This window comes from Anolis sagrei, chromosome 11, assembly GCF_037176765.1.
Source record: "Anolis sagrei isolate rAnoSag1 chromosome 11, rAnoSag1.mat, whole genome shotgun sequence".
NCBI lineage: Eukaryota > Metazoa > Chordata > Lepidosauria > Squamata > Dactyloidae > Anolis > Anolis sagrei.
Window position 1 is genome coordinate 6,239,156 of NC_090031.1, and position 19,524 is coordinate 6,258,679.

The 19,524-nt window shown below is 44.3% G+C and overlaps 1 protein-coding gene across 1 annotated transcript; it reads right to left on the bottom strand.

Moving 5' to 3' along the window:
- Window positions 1-1,199: 1,199 nt before the first annotated feature.
- Window positions 1,200-10,901, bottom strand: TOR4A (torsin family 4 member A). The gene is made up of 2 exons (XM_060757432.2): window positions 10,649-10,901; window positions 1,200-3,916 (listed from the first exon to the last, which is right to left on the bottom strand). Exon 2 carries the CDS (start codon window positions 3,876-3,878, stop codon window positions 2,661-2,663), a length of 1,218 nt encoding a protein of 405 aa, XP_060613415.2. The 5' UTR covers window positions 3,879-3,916; window positions 10,649-10,901; the 3' UTR covers window positions 1,200-2,660.
- Between the last annotated feature and the right edge of the window lie 8,623 nt (window positions 10,902-19,524).

Genomic DNA, 19,524 nt, shown 5'->3' on the forward strand with positions numbered 1-19,524 from the left:
TCTCCTGTATTTCTATATTTCCCTTCATGTATTTGACCTTGCCCTGACCCTTTTGCCCCCTTCCCCTCTCTTTGGGGGAAATCTACAAGGAAGCTGCCCTGCCTCTGGAAAAGCAATCAGCAATCATGAAAATACCCTTATCTTTGGACAGTCTTGGCATGGACAATAGTAAAGGAAATCCTTTTGACTTCGGAGTTGGGCCACCATTAGGATTTCTGTTTGGCAGACTTTTTAATCATATTACAATGGGGGGAATATGACCTTAGGAAAGTCCTCTTTTCCCTTCAAGCCATTTTTCTTTCAAATCTTTCCATTATGGACATTCACAAAAGTTTCCCCTTTGTGCCCTATCTGATTGTAAGAGGAAAACTCGGATGCTTATCACAGGCCCATCTCAGGACAATAAAGTGGCTTCTCTGGAAGGCCGATCCCTGGACTCGATAAGCCTAAGAACATTAAAACTCCATAATCCACTCCAGAATGCATTGTCTCCCTTCATCCCGCCTCCCTCCCTTCTGATTCACTGGAGCGTCGAGGCAGCAAGAGCCTACTGATAGGCTCTGGTGCCCCACGAAAGCCCTATGATTGGCCCTGATGCATGGGGGACGGCCAAGCCTCCTCCCAGCTGTTTGCGCATCAGCCAATCCCCTTTGAGCTGGGCGGGAGGGGGGAGCGGGAATTTTGAAACTCACAACTCTGTATTTTCTATAAAAATGGCCTTTACTTCTGTAACCACATGCTCTGCTTGGCGAATGATTGCCACTCTGCATCCTTTTCAGCTGAATCACTAATAAACCTCCTTCAACTTGGTGAGTGCTTTTATTGGGAAAAATCAGGGATTGGGTGCTTCTCTCTGTCTCGCCAGGGTAACGAACTCTTTAAAGTGTCAGATTGGTCTCTGCCTCCTGGCAAAGACCCCTAAATTCCTGCTCTATAACAATCTGAGCAATGGTGGTGTGCCTCTGCTTGTAGTCCATCTGTGAAATCTTCCTGCAGCAGCTGAGGATGTGATCTATTGTTTCATCTGCTTCCTTGCAGAGTCTACATTTGGGATCTGTTGCCAACTTTTCAATTCTGGCTTTGATGGCGTTGGTTCTAATGGCTTGTTCTTGGGCTGCAAGAATCAGCCCAAGAATATTATATTATTATTATTATTATTATTATTATTATTATTATTATTATTACGAATGGCACCATCTAATAAACTTCCCAAAACCTAAAATAAAACCTGCAAACTTTTCAAATCATTTCAGTGACTCTACTAGCCATGTTTCTCTTGTCTCTCATGACTCACTTGTTTGATAATGATTGCCATTCATTTCAAAAGACGGCCTAAGTAGGCAAATACCTGGTTCTGTGTGGTGAAATGTAAGGGGGAAGAAGAATGCCAAAAAATACCTTGCTATTTTTAGAGAGAGGTTATTAATACATGACCGCTGGCTGTGTTGGAAAAAAGAAGAAGCCGCAAGACGGCAACAGAAATAAAAATCAAACACTGAGGTGAGTCACCACACCTGCTTTATCACCCAACCTGCCTCGATTTTGGGATTATTGCATAAGAAGGTGAAGGGAAGGCTATTTTTGAATTGCTTCGCTGTCGGGCAAAGTCTGAGACTGCTGGTGATTAGCCGTGCCCCATTTCCCCAGGTAAGCGAAACCGTGGATATCGAATCATACTGGAGGAGGTACATGATCAATGGGAGACAGAGACGGAAGAACGCAAGAGAAGTTTCAAGGAACAGTTTGGATGCAAACCTGGGACTTTGCCACTCAAAATGAAAAGTTCCAGAAACTCAAGATGCTTCCAAAGATTTTTAATTTCCTTCTGGAAAGGGAAACTGGTCAATATTGCTATCAACAAGTGGAAGGAAAGCAAAGTAGAGCAGATTCGGGTGAATGTCTCATATCACATAGCTTCCTTTAGTCCTAAATATATGTCCACTTTCCTCTCTTATCTCTGTTTATTTGGAAACAAATTTAATCATTAGGGTAAAAAATCTGACGTTGGCTAGTTATTTTTTGAAAGTAGTTTGTTCTTCTTACTTTATTATTATTACTATTACTATTATTATATTTATTTATACCCCTTGTATTTGAAAAGTAATTTGCTGCTCTTGCTTGTTCCCATTTTGATCATCAATGGGAAAAGAACTTCAGAAGAAATAAGAGAACGCCATAAGCCTGAACCATTCTGTTCGAAATGACTCCGAAAGAGTAACATTGAAAAGTAACTAGAAAACAATTTCAATACACCAACAATGTGTTCCACCAATATTTTGTTGCATGATGTGTGAAACATCACTTTGTTTCCTCCTTGTTACCAAAAATAGGTAATGTGTTACATGTAACGATTCTGGAATATGGCCATACAGCCCGGAAAACTCACAACAACCCAATGTAACAACTCATTGTTTCCAAGTATGTGTTCCATGTAACAATTCGTTGTTTCCAAGTATGTGTTCCGTGTAACAACCCATTGTTTCCAAGCCTGTGTTCTATGTAACGACTCGTTGTCTCCAGCAATGTTCCATGTAATTACTTGCTGTTTCCAGGAATGTATTACACATAGCTACACGTTGCTTCCAGTGACCGGATACACTCCACACCTTCCCCAAATAACAAAGAGAAGCAGGACTTTGTCCCAAGATGTTTGCCTTCCCTTAAAGCAGATTCACCTTGCCTACAACTGGCTTACAACCTGTGATGGCCAACTCCAGCTCCCCTTTGGTGTAATAGCCCAGCTGACTGACCAAGCGCTCAATGTGGTTGGGATCTGGGTAGATCCCTTCGCTCATCATCTCCTCGTAGAAACAGCTCCGGACATGGCTCTTCTCCAGCAACACGAAGGGAACAATCTCTGCCGATGTCCAAAGTGGGTGGATTTGACTCAAAACGGGACTTAGGATCGTCCGAAGGTGCTCCGTTGTCCTCTGGGCCTCCAGGAGGTCCATGGTGACATTCTGGAGAAGAACATCGGTGACCTCTTTGGCCCCAAAGTTGCTGATTAGGACATAGATGGCATTGAGGAACTCATTGGTTTGGTTGGTGTGGAAGAACCCTCCAAGGGTGTCCAACAAATCGGGTGACATGGACTCCACCTCATCCAGAATAAACAAAGGGATCTTTTCTTCTACTTCTGCTTGGGTGACCATCTCGGTGACCATCTTGGAGAGCTCCAACTGGCAGGACATTGCAGGGACACCTTCGGGACAATGGTGCTGGGTGAAATAATGGAGCACCATTTCGTGGCCTATAATGGACCGGAAGTGTTTGGCGAGCAACCATCCTATGTGGCTTTTTCCAACCCCACTTGGGCCGTGGAAGGAGATCACCAAGGGCTTGTTGTGGATGTGGGTGGCTAAGTAGTCCTTCAGCAGGCCCATCACGTTCTCCACAGCCAAGGCCTGCCCAAAGACTTCCCTCCGCATGGTCTTCTCCAGCCCGTCCAACTCATATTTCATCACATTGTCATCCAAGTTCTCAATGGCATTGAGGATCTGGAAGCAGATGATGCCAACCAGGAGGAGGAGGCACCTCTTGGCTTTGCTCTTGTGCTCTGTCGGGAGGTATTTCCGAGAACATCCCGGGTACAAAACCCGAGGGTTCTTGGGTCTCTTCTTCTTCTTCTTGATGCTTTGTGGAGGTTGTGCAGAGGTGTCGAAAGTAAAATATTGGGAACCTTGGAAGCTGGCTTGGTTGCCCGCTTTGACTTTACCCAAGGATTGCTGGCGCTGGAGGACCTTGGATGGGGAATCTCTGGATGGGAGGCCCTTCTTGAGGACTTGAGTCGTCCGCCGAAGACGAATGACAGTTCGCACCGAGGAAGAGAGCAAGGAAACCTTCTGGGAGCTTTTTAGGGTAGGCTTTCGGCCGTCCATCTCAGGCTCCTCCTGTAGACCTTGGAAGACCTTTGTCTCTGCAATAGGAGAAAAGATGGGAAGGCACAGTGATTAGAGTCGTTGAGTGCATTTATCTCCTTCTTATGAGTGACAAGTTCCAAACCAGATAGCCACTGTTCGGTTTGCCTAAGAAAAGATGTGGATTTGGGATCCATCTACACTGTATAATTTTGTGGATTTGTGGTCCATCTATACTCTGCACTCTTAGTTGCAAGGCCAATGCCACTTACCCTTGAAGATGTTTCCTACAACTTCTTCAACAGCATTGCCATCTAGTGGTTAATAATGTTATGACATTGCCTGCTAATTTTGAGGTAATTGAAGAGTTCCAGCATCGGGTTGTTATGAGTTTTCCCGGGCTGTATGGCCATGTTCCAGAAGCATTCTCTCCTGACGTTTTGCCTGCATCTATGGTAGGCATTCTCAGAGGAAGTGAGGTCTGTTGGAACTAGGAAAAAGGGTTTATATATCTGTGGAAGGAGCAGGGTGGGACAAAGGACTCTTGTCTGCTGGAGCTGGGTGGGAATGTTTCAACTGACCACCTTGATTAGCCTAGAGCAAACTTTTGTTGAGAGGTGATTAGATGTCTTTGTTTCCTCTCTGTTGTTTTTCTGTTGTTATTTTTGAGTTTTTTTTAATAGACAAATTTTGTTCATTTTCATGGTTTCCTCCTTTCTGTTGAAATTGTCCACATGCTGGTCCCTCAAGGTGGCCAGTTGAAACATTCACACCTAGCTCCAGCAGACAAGAGTCCTTTGTCTCATCCTGGTCATTCCACAAATATATAAACCCCTTTTCCTAGTTCCAACAGACCTCACTACCTCCGAGGATGCTTGCCATAGATGCAGGCAAAACATCAGGAGAGAATGCCTCTAGACTATGGCCATATAGCCCAAAAAAACCTACAAAAACCCAGTGATTCTGGCCATGAAAGCCTTCAACAATACATTGTGTCTACACTGTCACATTAATGTGGTTTGTCACTGCTTAAATGCCAAAGCTCAATGCTACAGAATTGTGGGAGTTATAGTTTGGTGGGCCGCTAGAAGGCTATATTGGTCTTATGATACTACAACTCTCAGGATTCTATAGCATTGAGCCATGGGAGTTCAAGTGGTGCCAAACTGCATTAATTTTGACACTGCATTTGCACCCATAGACACTAGGAAGTGTACATTACGATAGTCATTCTTCGGACTACAGCCAGGATGCACACTGATCCCCACCCATGATGCGTCCAGAGTAAACTTACTCAACATAACAAACTTTAAGTATGGATTGAGTTTCTTAGAGCTGACCAGTCCTGATGTGAGTTGTAGTTCACCCACCACCTTATGTATTTGGTACAAATAAAAAACTGACTTTTTCAAATAACCCAGGCAACTGAATTCATAAAATGCAGTTTAACATTTTGTGAGCCTTTTTGAATGAAAATTGAAAAGCTCAAAATCATCGAAGGCATTCAGGAAATAGTCCTTACGACATGGAGTCGCTCCTAACCCCTATAGATCAAACTGCAGATCTGGATTAGCAGCTTGAAATACTTGCTCGGCTACTTATTAATGTTTTGGATTGCTAGGACCATGAAGCTAAACTGGTCTGGCTTCATTTCTGCTCCAAGGGAAGAAGTCAAGAAGACCTACAGGACATGCTGACAGGGGATAGACAGGGAAAAGACAGAACTACTTAACGCCTTCTTTGCCTCGGTCTTCTCACAAAAGGAAAGCCGCCCTCAACCTCAGCAACATGGAGTGGACAAAGTGGTCTCACTGCCTTTCATGTTCCTTGATTCGTGGACACAGCATATGATTTGAGAACACAGAAATGCTGGACCACTCCAACAACCACCGTGCCAGACTACATGTGGACAATCTCAACAGAAAGGAGGAAATCATCATCTGGCTACTAGTATTAAAAAAAAAAACACTTTAAAATCAGGACAGTAAATAAAGAACAACACTCAGAAAACAGGGGGATTCCAGCCATGAAAGAATGCTAACACCTCCCAACAAAGGATTCCCCCAAGCAGGAAGCAGCCATGCTTTGAAGCTGAAAGGCCATTCAATGCTAATCAAGGAAAACTCTGGTTTTAGGGATAGAGTTTAGATGGAATCTAGAGTCTGTACACCTCCCAATTTAACCCATCTGAATAAAATGTTATGCTGTTTGAATTTATCAATAAGGAAGATCTATTCCTTCCTTTTTCCTTAATATTCTAGTAGGAATTTCTTTCATAACTATTACTTCCTTGTCATTTATTTTCAAACCAAATGTATAATGGGCCTGCAAGATACAATCTCTGGTTCTCTTCCACATAAAATGTACAATAATATCTCTTGCTAACTTCCTTTGTTTAGCCATCCGGGAATTAATTCTGTATATTGTATCAATTTCTGGCTCCAATTCTTCCTGTCCGCACTCTTAACAGTTTTTTCCAGGGGTGTAATGATCTTCCTATTTTGGCCCAACTTACCTGTCTGAACGAATCTCCCTTATGAACCTTCAAGGACTTTAAGATCGCCTGGAGAGGCCCTGTTCTCGGTCCCACCATCATCACAAGCAGGGCTGGCAGGGACGAGAGACAGGGCCTTCTCAGTGGTGGCCCTCCTAGGGAGATCAGATTGGCTCCTTTGCTCCTAGCATTTTGGAAGACACTTAAGACATGGCTATTTGGGCAGGCATTTGCGAATACTGAGTAACGGGCATAAGAATGGAACAACTACATGAAGGGACTGGACATTGTTTTAATGAGTATTTGTGGAATTATGTTTTATTATAGTGTTATGATTTTATTGATGTTGATGTTTTATATTGTAATTGTGTTCTTGGTGGCATTGAATTTTGCCTTGTAAACCGCCTCGAGTCGCCTGAAGGCTGAGAGGGGCGGTATACAAATATAGTAAATAAATAATAATAAATAAATATCCTCCTCCTCTTCTTCTGGCATAGACCTTAATTAATATTATTTTTCTTTTAATTCCAGTAATGCTAGGTTATCTAAATCTCTTTCTACTTCACTAGTGAGATTTTCTGTTTTACTTTTTAAAAAAATCATTTCTCATGCATTCTACCGACTCTTTAATCACATGTTCTTTATGGAGCATATGCTTCAAGTTATCCATACATCGTATTCCTGTTTCAGTGACTCATTTGACTTTTTAATATCTCAACTCAGTTCTTGTTTCCACAAATCATTTGATTTTTGCAAATCCATACTCACTTCTTGGAATTCTTCCAGTATTTTTAAATTTTAAACTATTACATTTGGCCCGGCCATAGGTTTCTTAAATCTTTACATGTTATTGTTTATATGTGATATATTAATTGTATTGTTTTTTTTTTAATTGATGTGTTGTTGGGCTTGGCCTCATGTAAGCCGCTCCGAGTCCCTTGGGGAGATGATGGCAGGGTATAAATAAAGTATTATTATTATTATTATTATTATTATTATTATTATTATTATATTCTTTGCAACTCTACAGAACTAGCATATCCTTCCATTTTGTCTATAGAGTCACGCCTCCTTTCTGCCTTGGCCATAGCCATTTCCCTTGTTGTCATTTTAAGCCTTATGTGTAAAGAAGTTATAGTCTTACAAGTAGGTTCTTCCATGCCTTATACCAATGGTTCCCAATCTATGGTCCATGGTCCACCAGTGGTTTGCAAGAACTAAAATATGGTCCATGGCCTCACCGTTACTACACCGTTGCAATGAGAGCAACTGGTCTCGGGAAACCCTCTTACATTGCCGAGGCAACGAGGATGTCAGGAGGGCAGATGCTGACTAACCATGAAAGGTGTGACAACAAGCCTCCTGACTGCTGCTTCTCCTCCTCCACCTTCCCCCCTGGGTGGAACCATACCATGAGGTGCCTTGATGTCTTTGTTCTTAGTCCTGTTCCTGGGGTTATTTGGGTTGGTGCTGATTCAGAACACTGCATTGGATAGACCACATCAGCTTTAGATTATTAAATATGGTTTTCTGTGGGCAAGCAGATGGCAACTACTGGATGGTATATGTTCTGTATCAGAAGCTAGAGCTGATGTGGTCTATCCAATGCAATTTTCTGGATCAGCATGCCAAATAACCAAACCAAATCCAAAGTTGACCAAAAAACAATTCGTAATCCTTTTGGTACTAATGTTGGAGTGTGGTCCCTGGTCAAAGCGGCCCTGGTCAAAGCTGTCCCTGGTCAAAGTGGTCCCTGGTCAAAGTGGTCCCTTGTCTAAGCGGTCCATGGTCTAAGCGGTCCATGGTCTAAGTGGTCCATGGTCAAGAGTTCCCTGGTCAAAGTGGTCCCTGGTCAAAGCGGTCCCTGGTCAAAGCGGTCCCTGGTCTAAGCAGTCCATGGTCTAAGCGGTCCATGGTCTAAGCGGTCCATGGTCTAAGTGGTCCCTGGTCAAAATGGACCCTGGTCAAAGTGGTCCCTGGTCTAAACGGTCCCTGGTCAAAGTGGTCCCTGGTCTAAGTGGTCCCTGGTCAAGTGGTCCATGGTCAAGAGGTCCCTGGTCAAAGCTGTCTTTGATCAAAGTGGTCTCTGGTCAAAGTGGTCCCTGATCGAAGCGGTCCCTTGTCAAAGCGGTCCCTGATCTAAGCGGTCCCTGATCTAAGCGGTCCCTGGTCAAAATGGACCTCGGTCAAAATGGACCCCGGTCAAAGCGGTCCCTGGTTTAAGCAGTCCCTTGTCTAAGCAGTCCCTGGTCTAAGTGGTCCCTGGTCAAAGTGGGCCCTGGTCAAAAAAATGTTGGGAACCACTGCCTTATGCAGTGCAAAATCACAGCTTTTCTAATCAGTCTTTGAGTAAACCAGTAATTCAGATGCCTTGATGTAAATAATTGCTTAACCTCCAAACGAGGGAGAAGGCAAAAACATTTTGGCTTAATCTATAGTTTAAACACACAGTCTTTCTTTTCTGTTTGTCCTTTTTAAGGACAAAGTGACTTTTAGATTAAATCCCCTAGTTACTTAAAGTCTTCTTTCCTGTAAACCCCTCCCTGCATTTCTTCTGTCAATTAACATAAACGTTTTGTATTTAAAGTATTGTCCTTTATAGAGAAAATGTGCAACTCACCGGGTTGGTATCTCTGATTAGGACAGATCTTTCTTAGATTATTAAATATATCACACTTGGTTTTCAGAAGTTGGAGTTTTTTGCAGCTTTAATGCCTTGCAAAGAAGGCTTGCATATTAATGGTTGAGTTTGACTGATGGGAAGTCCTTCCACTCCTACTGGCAGGTAACCCTGCCCTGGCTCCACATGTTTGCCTGTAGCAGGTCAACGGGAAGTCTTATTAATGTCTGGCTCTTCCTTGTTCCAGGAAGATTTATTTTCCAGTAGTAAACCTCCACTGGAAAGCCACTAAAAGGCTCTACTGCAGACATCAAGCTGCCATGGTACTCCAACCAGAAGTTGCCCTTTGTCCTCTCAGTGGAAGCATGAAAGGAGAAGAAAACTTCAGCTGCAGAGTTTCTCAACCTGGGGGTCGGGACCCCTGGAGGGGCTTGCAAGGGGGTTTCAGAGGGCTTCGCCAAAGACCATCAGAAAACTATATTTTCGATGGTCTTGGGAACCCCTTTGGCAGAGAAGGATGAAGATCTCTCCACCTGTCCTTCTCTTCCTTTTTGGAATCATCCCACCAAAAGCTGTGATTGGCCGGCCTCTCAGCCAAGGGGAGGGCTGTTTCTGAGACTCCAAGCGGGGAGGGGAGAGTAGGTGTGCTTGGTGCACATATGTGGGCGAGGGAGAGCATGCGAGGCTCGAGGGAAGTTCGCACCAGCTAATCCCTTCAAAACATGGGTGTTCTGTGTGCGAGGTTTGGCTCAATTCTATCGTTGCTGGGTTCAGAATGTTTTTTTATTGTAGGTGAACTATAAATCCCAGCAATGACAACTCCCAGATGTCTAGGTCTATTTTCCTCAAACTCCACCATTCACATTCGGGCATATTGAGTATTCGTGCCAAATTTGGTCCAGATCCATCACTGTTTGAGACCACAGTTCTCTCTGAATATAGCTGAACTACAACTCCAAAACTCAAGGTCAATGCTCGCCAAACCCTTCCAATATTTTCTGTTGGTTATGGGAGTTCTGTGTGTCAAGTTTGGTTCAATTCCATCATTGGTGGAGTTCAGAATGCTCTTTGATTGTAGGTGAACTATAAATCCCAGCAACTACAACTCCAAAATGACAAAATTAATCCCCCCACCAACCATGCCAGTATTCAAATTTGGGCGTATTGTGTATTTGTGCCAAATTTGGTCCAGTGAATGAAAATACATCCCGCATAGCAGATATTTACATCACGATTCATAACAGTTGCAAAATGACAGTGATGAAGTAGCAACAAAAATAAGGTTATGGTTGGGGGTCAACACAACATGAGGAACTCTATTAAGGGGTCGCGGCATTAGGAAGTTTGAGAAACTCTGTCCTAGAAGGCCTTTAGCCTTCTCTGCCAAAACATGCTGGTACCTCTCCAAACTACAAACCGGAAAGAAAAGCCATGTTTCCTGCGAGTCAAGCTCATTTGCAACACTCCGTGTTCCTCTGCTCCTATTCTTCCACCTCTCTCTTCTGCTCTTCCTAGTTTGTTCCTCTTTCATTTCTCTGTTCCTCTCTTCCTTCTCTGCTACGCTGCTCTCTCTCTCTTCCTCCTCTTTCTGTTCCTCTCTTCCTTTCGCTTTTGGTCCGCTGTCCCACCCAACACAACTCAACCGACCCATTCCCAATGGAGACAGAGTCCATTTACCAGGCGTCAGGGTCTCGGGGATGTCGCTCTCGAGGACCTCCAAAGGATAAGGTCCAGTCCCATCTGGAGGCCAAAGCACTGCTGGAGTTTTGGTCCACTTGGCAGTGCCCTGGTGCCACGGAGAGGGCAGCCACGGGTGTAAACGGTTCTGCGGCCCACTTCTGAGCCCGAGAGGGAGAAAAAGGGCAGGATGGGAGTGGAGCCCACTCCCTCGGGTGCTGCTTCCTCCTCTTCGCACACCCACATCGAGGCCTTATCTCGATCACAGTCGGCCGCAGCTGTGTTTGCACAGAGCTGCTTCTGTTGCAAGAGCACACACACGAACGCAGGCGTTCATTGGCTCTTTCTGCTATACAGGAAACCCAATTCCGGTGATGAAGAGGATCAGGCCACAATCGCTGGCCAGTCCAGGGCTAGACTCGACATAGAGGAGACCCTCAGGTTTCTGTAGGCACCCAAGAACTTCTGGGCCGGCACATGTTTGCACCCTAATTCGGTCACTGGTTTGGGTAAGCAGGTCCTTCAGATGTTTTGGACTCCAGCTGGCACATATCTACCAAGGCTGAAACGCGACCTAGAACCATACAATCGGAAGACACCCCAAATGCCGTCCAGTCCAACCCCATTCTGATAGGCAGGGAGACACAACAAAGCACTCTTTCTTTTGGGGGCCTTCTCGCACATTACACAAGAGTGAAACTGGTTTTTGCTTCTCTACCCCATATGAGGAAAAACATAATTGCTTGACATAGGTTTGTTCCCCCTTTCATAGAAACTGAGGCCCCTTCCACACAGCTGAATGGAATCTCACATTTTCTGCTTTGAACTGGGATATATGGCATTGTGGACTCAGGGCCTGTCCAGACAATACCTTTATCCCAGGAGCATCCACAACAAACAGGAGGGTGGTCAGATGCCATTCCCTGTAAACGTGGAAGCAATTGCTACAAAAGGCAAAAAATGCGAGATTTCTTGGTGTGGGAATATTTCATTTTTGAGCTGAATATGCAGATCTTCGCATGTCTGTACATCCCTGCACCCGGAAATCACGAGTGCAGGGATTATCTGGGTTTGTTCCCAGGTTTAGATGTTTGTTCCTTATTGGTTGGTGCCTATAAAAAAGGTGACACTTGAATAGAAGGTAAAAACTTTGTATGTGTGCCAGAAACTTCATGAAACATGTGAGGACATAGTTTCTCTGGCCAGGACAAAGAACGGAACTTTTGCAGTGATTCGCTGCAGGGATTCTCCACATATAAACATCTTAAGTCAAAAAACTGTGGACATTTCCAGTGGAAGTCCTGTGGTGGCCATCTTGGAAGCCTCTAAATCTCCATCAAGTCTGGACAACAGAGCAGAAATCCCAGGACCAACAGGTCTGTACGTGGACCTCTTCTGAAGTTCTGGGATTTTTTCCCCCTGTTTAAAACTTGTGATTTAGTGCTGTCTGGAAGCGCCCTCAGATATCCCAGTTCAAAGCAGATACTATGGGTTTTCTGCCTTGCTGCTCTGGGTTATATGGCTGTGTGGAAGGGCCCATAGAGTTGGAAGGACTCCAAGGACCATCCCAGTCCAACCTCCTTCTATCAAGCTAGAAGACACAATCAAAGTGTTCCTGACAGATGGCCATCTGTTGAATAACCTCCAAAGAAGGAGACTCCACCCAGGCAGTGTCTTCCTCTGTCGAATAGCTCTGATATCAGGAAGTTCTACCTAATGGAATCTTTTCCCCTGCAATTTGAATCCATTGCTCCATCGTCGCCCCGTCTTTGGAACAGCAGAACACAAACTTGCTCCCTCCATTCCAATATTTAAACATGGCTCTGATGTCTCCTTCTCTTCTCCAAGCTCAATAATCCCAGCTTCCTATTCTACTCTTCATACATCTTGGCTTCCAAACCTTTTGCTGCACATCACCTGACTCAGAACACAGAAGATGGTTTTGAAAGTCAGCAGATGACAGGAGCTGTCTTCACAGACCTGTCAGCAGCTTATGACACTGTAAACCATTGCCTTCTCCTGAAAATAAATTATAATATCACAAAGGACTATCACCTCACCTGCTTATAGGAAATCTGCTACAAAACAGGAACTTTTTTGTTGAGTTCTAGGGTCAGAGAAGCAGATGACTAAAACAGAAGAACGGCCTGCCTCGGTGGAGCATGCTTTCCCCCACCAATGTTCAACATTAACACAAATGACCAAATAGTTGTGGCACTGTGTTAGGAGGACAAGGCAGATTGAACAAGTGGCAGTTATTTCCAGGAAGGAAGCATGACCCTTGAAGAGATAGGATAAGAGGAAACCCACGACAAGAGCAAAAGAAAAGGAAGTGCTCTCTTATCACTTTTCTAAAGAATTATTGTGGTATTTTGGACACATTTACTCCTTCCTGTTTTAAGGGCTGAAAAGGGGGACAGTTTCAGGGTGCATCAACGCTGCCGAATCAATGCAAGTTGACACTGTTTAAATGCCACGGCTCAAATGCTGTGGAATCCTGGAGTTGTCGTTTTAGAAAGTCTTAAGCCTTCTCTGCCAAAGAGTACAAACTTCAAATAATATGGAGTGAGGGCAGGTCAATTGGTATCAAACTGTATAAATTTTATAGTGTAGAGAAGGCATGGACCAACTTCAGCCTTCCAGGTGTTTTGGACTTCAACTCTCACAATTCCTAACAGCCGGTAGGAATTGTAACTTCAGCCCTCCAGGTGTTTTGAACTTCAACTCCCACACTTTCTAACAGCCTACTGGCTGTTAGTAATTGTGAGAGTTGAAGTCCAAAACACCTGGAGGGCCGAAGTTGGTCCATGCCCCATAGATAGATAGATAGATAGATAGATAGATAGATAGATGATAGATAGTGTGTTACCCACACACACACACATATATGTAAACACTTGGGATTCTAAGATGCAGCACATCAAAGAAATAAGAGAAATACAGGATTTTAAATGGGCTGAAACACCTGGCCCTGATGGTCAACTAAGGAAGTGATGGGTTATCAATTTTTCTTAAGAATCTTTCTCAGCTTTCCCCAAGTTCATTCTGGATTATTTATATGGAGACAAAAGGGATCTATTGATTCTGCAGGATCTGGGATCTCTTCCTATGCCGACAACCCTACGGAGGCAGGCGCCTCGCTCCGGCCATGCCTGAACAAGGCCGTGATCCCTCCAGAGAGACAGCAAGAGACCCCATGCCTGGTGTAGATGCAGCCTTAACCCATGATGCCATTTAAGTTGAGGATAGAATCATAGAATCATAGAGTTGGAAGAGACCTCATGGGCCATCCAGTCCAACCCCCTGCCAAGAAGCAAGAATATCAAATTCAAAGCACCCCCGACAGATGGCCATCCAGCCTCTGTTTAAAAGCTTCCAAAGAAGGAGCCTCAACTACACTCCGGGCCAGAGAGTTCCACTGCTGAACGGCTCTCAGAGTCAGGAAGTTCTTCCTAATGTTCAGGTGGAATCTCCTTTCTTGTAGTTTGATGGTTCGGCTTCGACCAAAGAGCCAAAAGTGGAAAATCAAATGGAGGATTGCTAATTTTGAAACAACTGAGATGTTAGCATCGCTCTTCTTTTCCAGATAAACACAGTAACCAAAGACCACGGCTCACCTTCACAAAGGTTCCTCGGATTTTGCAAAGGCAGTTCCATGGCGTCGTCAGGGCTCTGGCTTCCTCGGACCCTGTTCTTCCTCTCCAGGCGCTGCTTTAAAAAGTGAACTCCAGAGCCAGGGGCATGCAAATCTCTTGGAAAAAGTTTAACAACAGGTGAGTGTATTCTCTTATTTGCATGCCTGCCATATGGCCTGCAGGTGGATTTCGCTGCGGGGCACTACTACATATTTTAAAAAGAGGATAGAAATTGCAACATATAGCAGGTCTGCGTATTATGCGAGTTAGTGTTATGCCATTTCGGACAAAGATTGAGAAAGGTGAGGGCAGCGAAAGATCAGGTTGTGATTATGATTATTGTTATTAGTGTCGCTTGAGTGCCGGAGGGGCCGCTGCTTCTGATGTCATCCCTTCCTTCTCTTTCCTTCGCTCATACCTTTCTCCCCTTTACTTTCTCTTCCTTCTTTCCCTTCTTTTTCTTTCTTCCTTCCTGAGTTTCCCTTCTTTTTCCACTTTCTTTCCTTTCTCCCATGTTTAGATATTTGAAAGGAGGTTCCATTAAAGAGGAGGAAAACCCTAGAGCAGTGGTTCTCAACCTTCCGAATGCCGCGAGCCCTTAATACAGTTCCTCATTGTGTGGTGACCCTCAACCATAACATTATTTTCACTGCTATTTCCCAACTGTAATTTTGCTATTGCTATGAATAGTAAATATCTGATATGCAGGATGTATTTCTGTTCACTGGACCAAATTTGGCACAAATATCCCATACGCCCAAATTTGAATACTGGCAGCGTTGGGGGTGGGGTTGATTTTGTCATTTGGGAGTTGCAGTTGTTGGGGTCTATAGTTCACCTACAATCAAAGAGCATTCTGAACTTCACCAGTGATTGAATTGAACCAAACTTGGCACGAAGAACTTCCATGACCAACAGAAAATACTGGAAGGGTTTGGTGGGCATTGACCTTGAGAGCTGTAGTTCACCTACATCCAGAGAGCATTGTGGACTCAAACAATGATGGATCTGGACCAAACTTGCCACGAATACTCAATATGCCCAAATGTGAACACTGGTGGAGTTTGGGGAGAACAGACCTTGACATTTGGGAGCTGTAGTTGCTGGGATTTATAGTTCACCTACAATCAAAGAGCATTCTGAACTTCACCAGCGATTGAATTGAACCAAACTTGGCAAGAAGAACTTCCATGACCAACAGAAAATACTGGAAGGGTTTGGTGGGCATTCACTTTTAGTGTTGTTGCTGGGATTTATAGTTCGCCTATAATCAAAGAGCATTCTGAACTTCACCAGTGATTGAATTGAACCAAACTTGGCAAGAAGAACTTCCATGACCATGGCATGAATACTCAATATGCCCAAATGTGAGCACTGGTGGAGTTTGGGGAAAATAGACCTTGACATTTGGGAGCTGTAGTTGCTGGGATTTATAGTTCACCTACAATCAAAGAGCATTCTGAACTCCACCCAGGATGGAATTGAACCAAACTTGTCAAACTTCTGGTTGGGGGTCATCACAATATGAGGAACTGTATTAAGGGTCGTGGCATTAGGAAGGTTGAGAAGCACTGCAAGAGTGGGATAAGTTTCCACTATGAGCCAAACAATAACCTCTATACCAGGGGCCCTCAGACCTTTTAAACAGAGGGCCAGGTCACAGTTCCCCAAACTGTTGCGGGGCTGGATTATAATTAGGGGAAAAAAATGAATGAATTCCTATGCACACTGCACATATCTTATTTGTAGTGCAAAAAAACCCACTTAAAACAATACAATAATTAAAATGAAGAACAATTTTAACAAATATAAACTTGTTAGTATTTCAATGGGAAGTGTGGGCCTGCTTTTGGCTGATGAGATAGGATTGCGATTGTTGTTGTTGTTGTGTGCTTTCAAGTCATTTCAGACTTAGGTTGACCCTGAGCAAGGGCCGGGTAAATGACCTTGGAGGTCCGTATTCAGCCCCCGGGCCTTAGTTTGAGGACCCCTGCTCTATACTGTTGCCATGGGGAGAACAATCCTTTAGGTGCTGTCACTAAACGATGTACTAACAAGTACATTGCACAAATTGCCTGGAATGCTAATTGATACCAGCATCTGCTGACATCTGATCTGGGGCCAAGGGGTTGAGCTGGGTCTGACCTTCATGCCTCCCTCCAGGTGGTTTGCGACTATCACTCCCATCATCCCCACTTGGCTATTGCAAGTATAATCCAGCAAAGGCCCGATACTCTAGAACAGTGGTTCTCAACCTTCCTAATGCCACAACCCCTTAATACGCTTCCTCATGTTATGGTGACCCCCCAACCATAAAATTAGTTCCATTGCTACTTCATACCTGTCATTTTGTTGCTGTTATGAATAGTAATGTAAATATCAGATATGCAGGATGTATTTTCATACACTGGGCCAAATTTGGCACAAAGACCCAATACACCCAAATTTAAATATTGGTGGGATTGGGGGAGGGTATTGATTTTGTCCTGTGGGAGTTGTAGTTGCTGGGATTTATAGTTCACCTACAATCAAAGAGCATTCTGAACTCCACTGATAGAATTAAAACCAAACTTGGCACACAGAACTCCCTAGACCAACAGAAAATACTGGAAGGGTTTGGTGAACATTGACCTTGAGTTTGGGAGCTGTAGTTCACCTACATCCAGAGAGCACTGTGGACTCAAACAATGGTAGATCTGGAACATACTTGACACAAAAACTCAATATCCCCAAATGTGAATACTGGTGGAGTTTGGGGGGAAACCGACCTTGACATTTGGGAGTTGTACTTGCAGGGATTTATAGTTCACGTACAATCAAAGACCATTCTGAACCTCACCAATGATAGAATTGGGCCAAACTTCCCTCACAGAATCCCAGCAACTACAACTCCCAAATGACAAACACCCCCCCCCCCCAACTCAGTTAGGTGTTTTGGTACAGTCAGGCCTCCATATTTGCTGATATTAAGAGGCACATAACTCACAAGGAAGTGAACAACTTAACATAATCATTTCAGTTGTATTCAAGAGAGTTTCTGCAGACATGTTTATTCGCAGGGAAACTGGAGAACAGTGCCGCCTTCCTTCCGGATGGATAGATTATCTGTTTGCTGCATTCCTGGAATTTCTGAGGGCGGGGAGGAAATCTGAACCGAAGCAAGACCAGAAAGGTTATAGTTGGCTCTCCACATTTGCGAGTTTGATTATTCACATATTCGATTAAGATGTTCTCACTAAGAATCCATCCATACTGTAGAATTAATGCAGTTTGGTACCACTTGAACCTCCATGGCTCAATGCTATAGAATCCTGGGAGTTGTAGTTTGACACACTCTTTAGCCTTCTCTGCCGAAGAGGGCTGGCACTTCACCAAACGACAGCTCCAAAGATTCCATAGTATTCCATGGCAGTTCAAGTGGTGCCAAACTACATCAGCTCTACGCTATAGAATCCTGGGAGTTGTAGTTTGACACACTCTTTAGCCTTCTCTGCCAAAGAGTATGTTGTCAATGCGTGCCTTCAAGTCAATTCAGATTTATGGAGACCTAAAACACACCCATCACAGGGTTTTCTCAGCCAGACTTGTTCATGGTGTTGCTCTTTCCTTCCTCTGAGGCTGAGAATGTGTGACTTGTTCACTTCCATGAGTTTTCACAGCCTAGTGTGCCATGGTGGCGCAACAGATTAAACTGTTGAGCTGCTGAACTTGCTGATTTGAAGGCTGGCAGTTTGAATCCATGAGTCGGGGTGAGCTCCTGCTGTTAGCCCCAGTTCCTGCCAACCTATCAGTTCAAAAACATGCAAATGTGAGATCAATAGGTACTGCCTCGTGGAAAGGTACAACGGTTCTCCATGCAGCCATACCGGCTACACGACCAGGTGTCTACGGACAACGCAGACTCCTCAGTTTAAAAATGGAGATGAGCACTGCCTCCAGAGCCAGAGATGAAACAGGAAGCCTTTGTCTGTGCATTTGTGTTTGAGGCACCGAGTGCTTGCCTGTGTTTGTATATATCAAGTGTGGACAAACCCAGACCTGGGTGCAGCCCCTTGGGCTCTTTTCTCTCATTATCCTATCCTTGCTTCTCTTTCATTCCTCCTTCCCTTCCACCCTTTCGTCCTTCCTTCTTTCCAGGGAGGAAAGAAGGACTCCTTCCTTTTCTTTCCTTCCTTCCTTCTCCTTTTTTCCTTCCTTCCTTCCCAGCCCTTTCATCCTTCCTTTCTTTTTGCCTTTCTTCCCTCCTTCTTTCTCTCCCTTTCTCCTTTCATTCTTCCTTTCCACTCTTTCATCCTTCCTTCTTTCCTCCCTCTCCTTCATCCTTCTTTCTTTCCTCCCTCTCCTTCCTTCCCTTTTCCTTCCCCTTCCCAGCCATTTCATCCTTCCTTCCTTTTTGCCTTTCTTCCTTCCCTTTCTCCTTTCATTCTTCCTTTCCACCCTTTCATCCTTTGTTCTTCCTTCCCTTCCACTTTCATCCTTCCTTCTCTTACTCCTTTTGTCCTTCCTTCCCTTTTTCCTTCCCCCTTCCCTCCCTTCCTTTCCAGCCCTTTCATCCTTCCTTCCTTTTTGCCTTTCTTCCTTCCCTCTTTCCCTTCCTTTCTCCTTCCATCCCTCCCCTCCCTTTCTCCTTTCATTCTTCCTTTCCACCCTTTCATCCTTTCTCCTTCCCTTGTTCTTCCTTCCTTTGCTTTCCTCCTTCCCTTCCACCCTTTCCTTTTGTCTTTCCTTCTATCTTTCTCCTTCCCTCTTTCCCTTCCTCTCTTTCCTGTCCTTTCTTCCTCCCATCACCGGGCAGCCAGGCCTCTGAGCAGGGAGTGCTAGCTTGTGGCCCACAAGTTGAAAAGTTTGCCCATGCCTGGTATATTTGCTGGAATCTCTCCGAGTCCCCTCGTTGAGATAGGGTGGAATACAAATAAAATGTTATTTATCATTCTTATTGAATCATTGTATTCCAACACACAAACAAGCTGAACCATGCTGGCTCTTATCATAATAGTGTAAAAAAAATATGACTGCTCCAATTGAGAAAGAAAGGAGGCAATGAGTTCTTTTTCTCCCTAGTTTCCCCTAGTTTCCAAATGTGCTGTCGTTTATGATTGTGAGGTGCAAACCCATCTACATGTTGCTTATGACATAAAATGCAAAGATCCCCTGCCTCTGCCAGGATATATAAGCGTAAGTGTCTCCCACACCTAGCTAGACATGCAAGGCACGGTTCCACCAAACAGACACAACCACCAC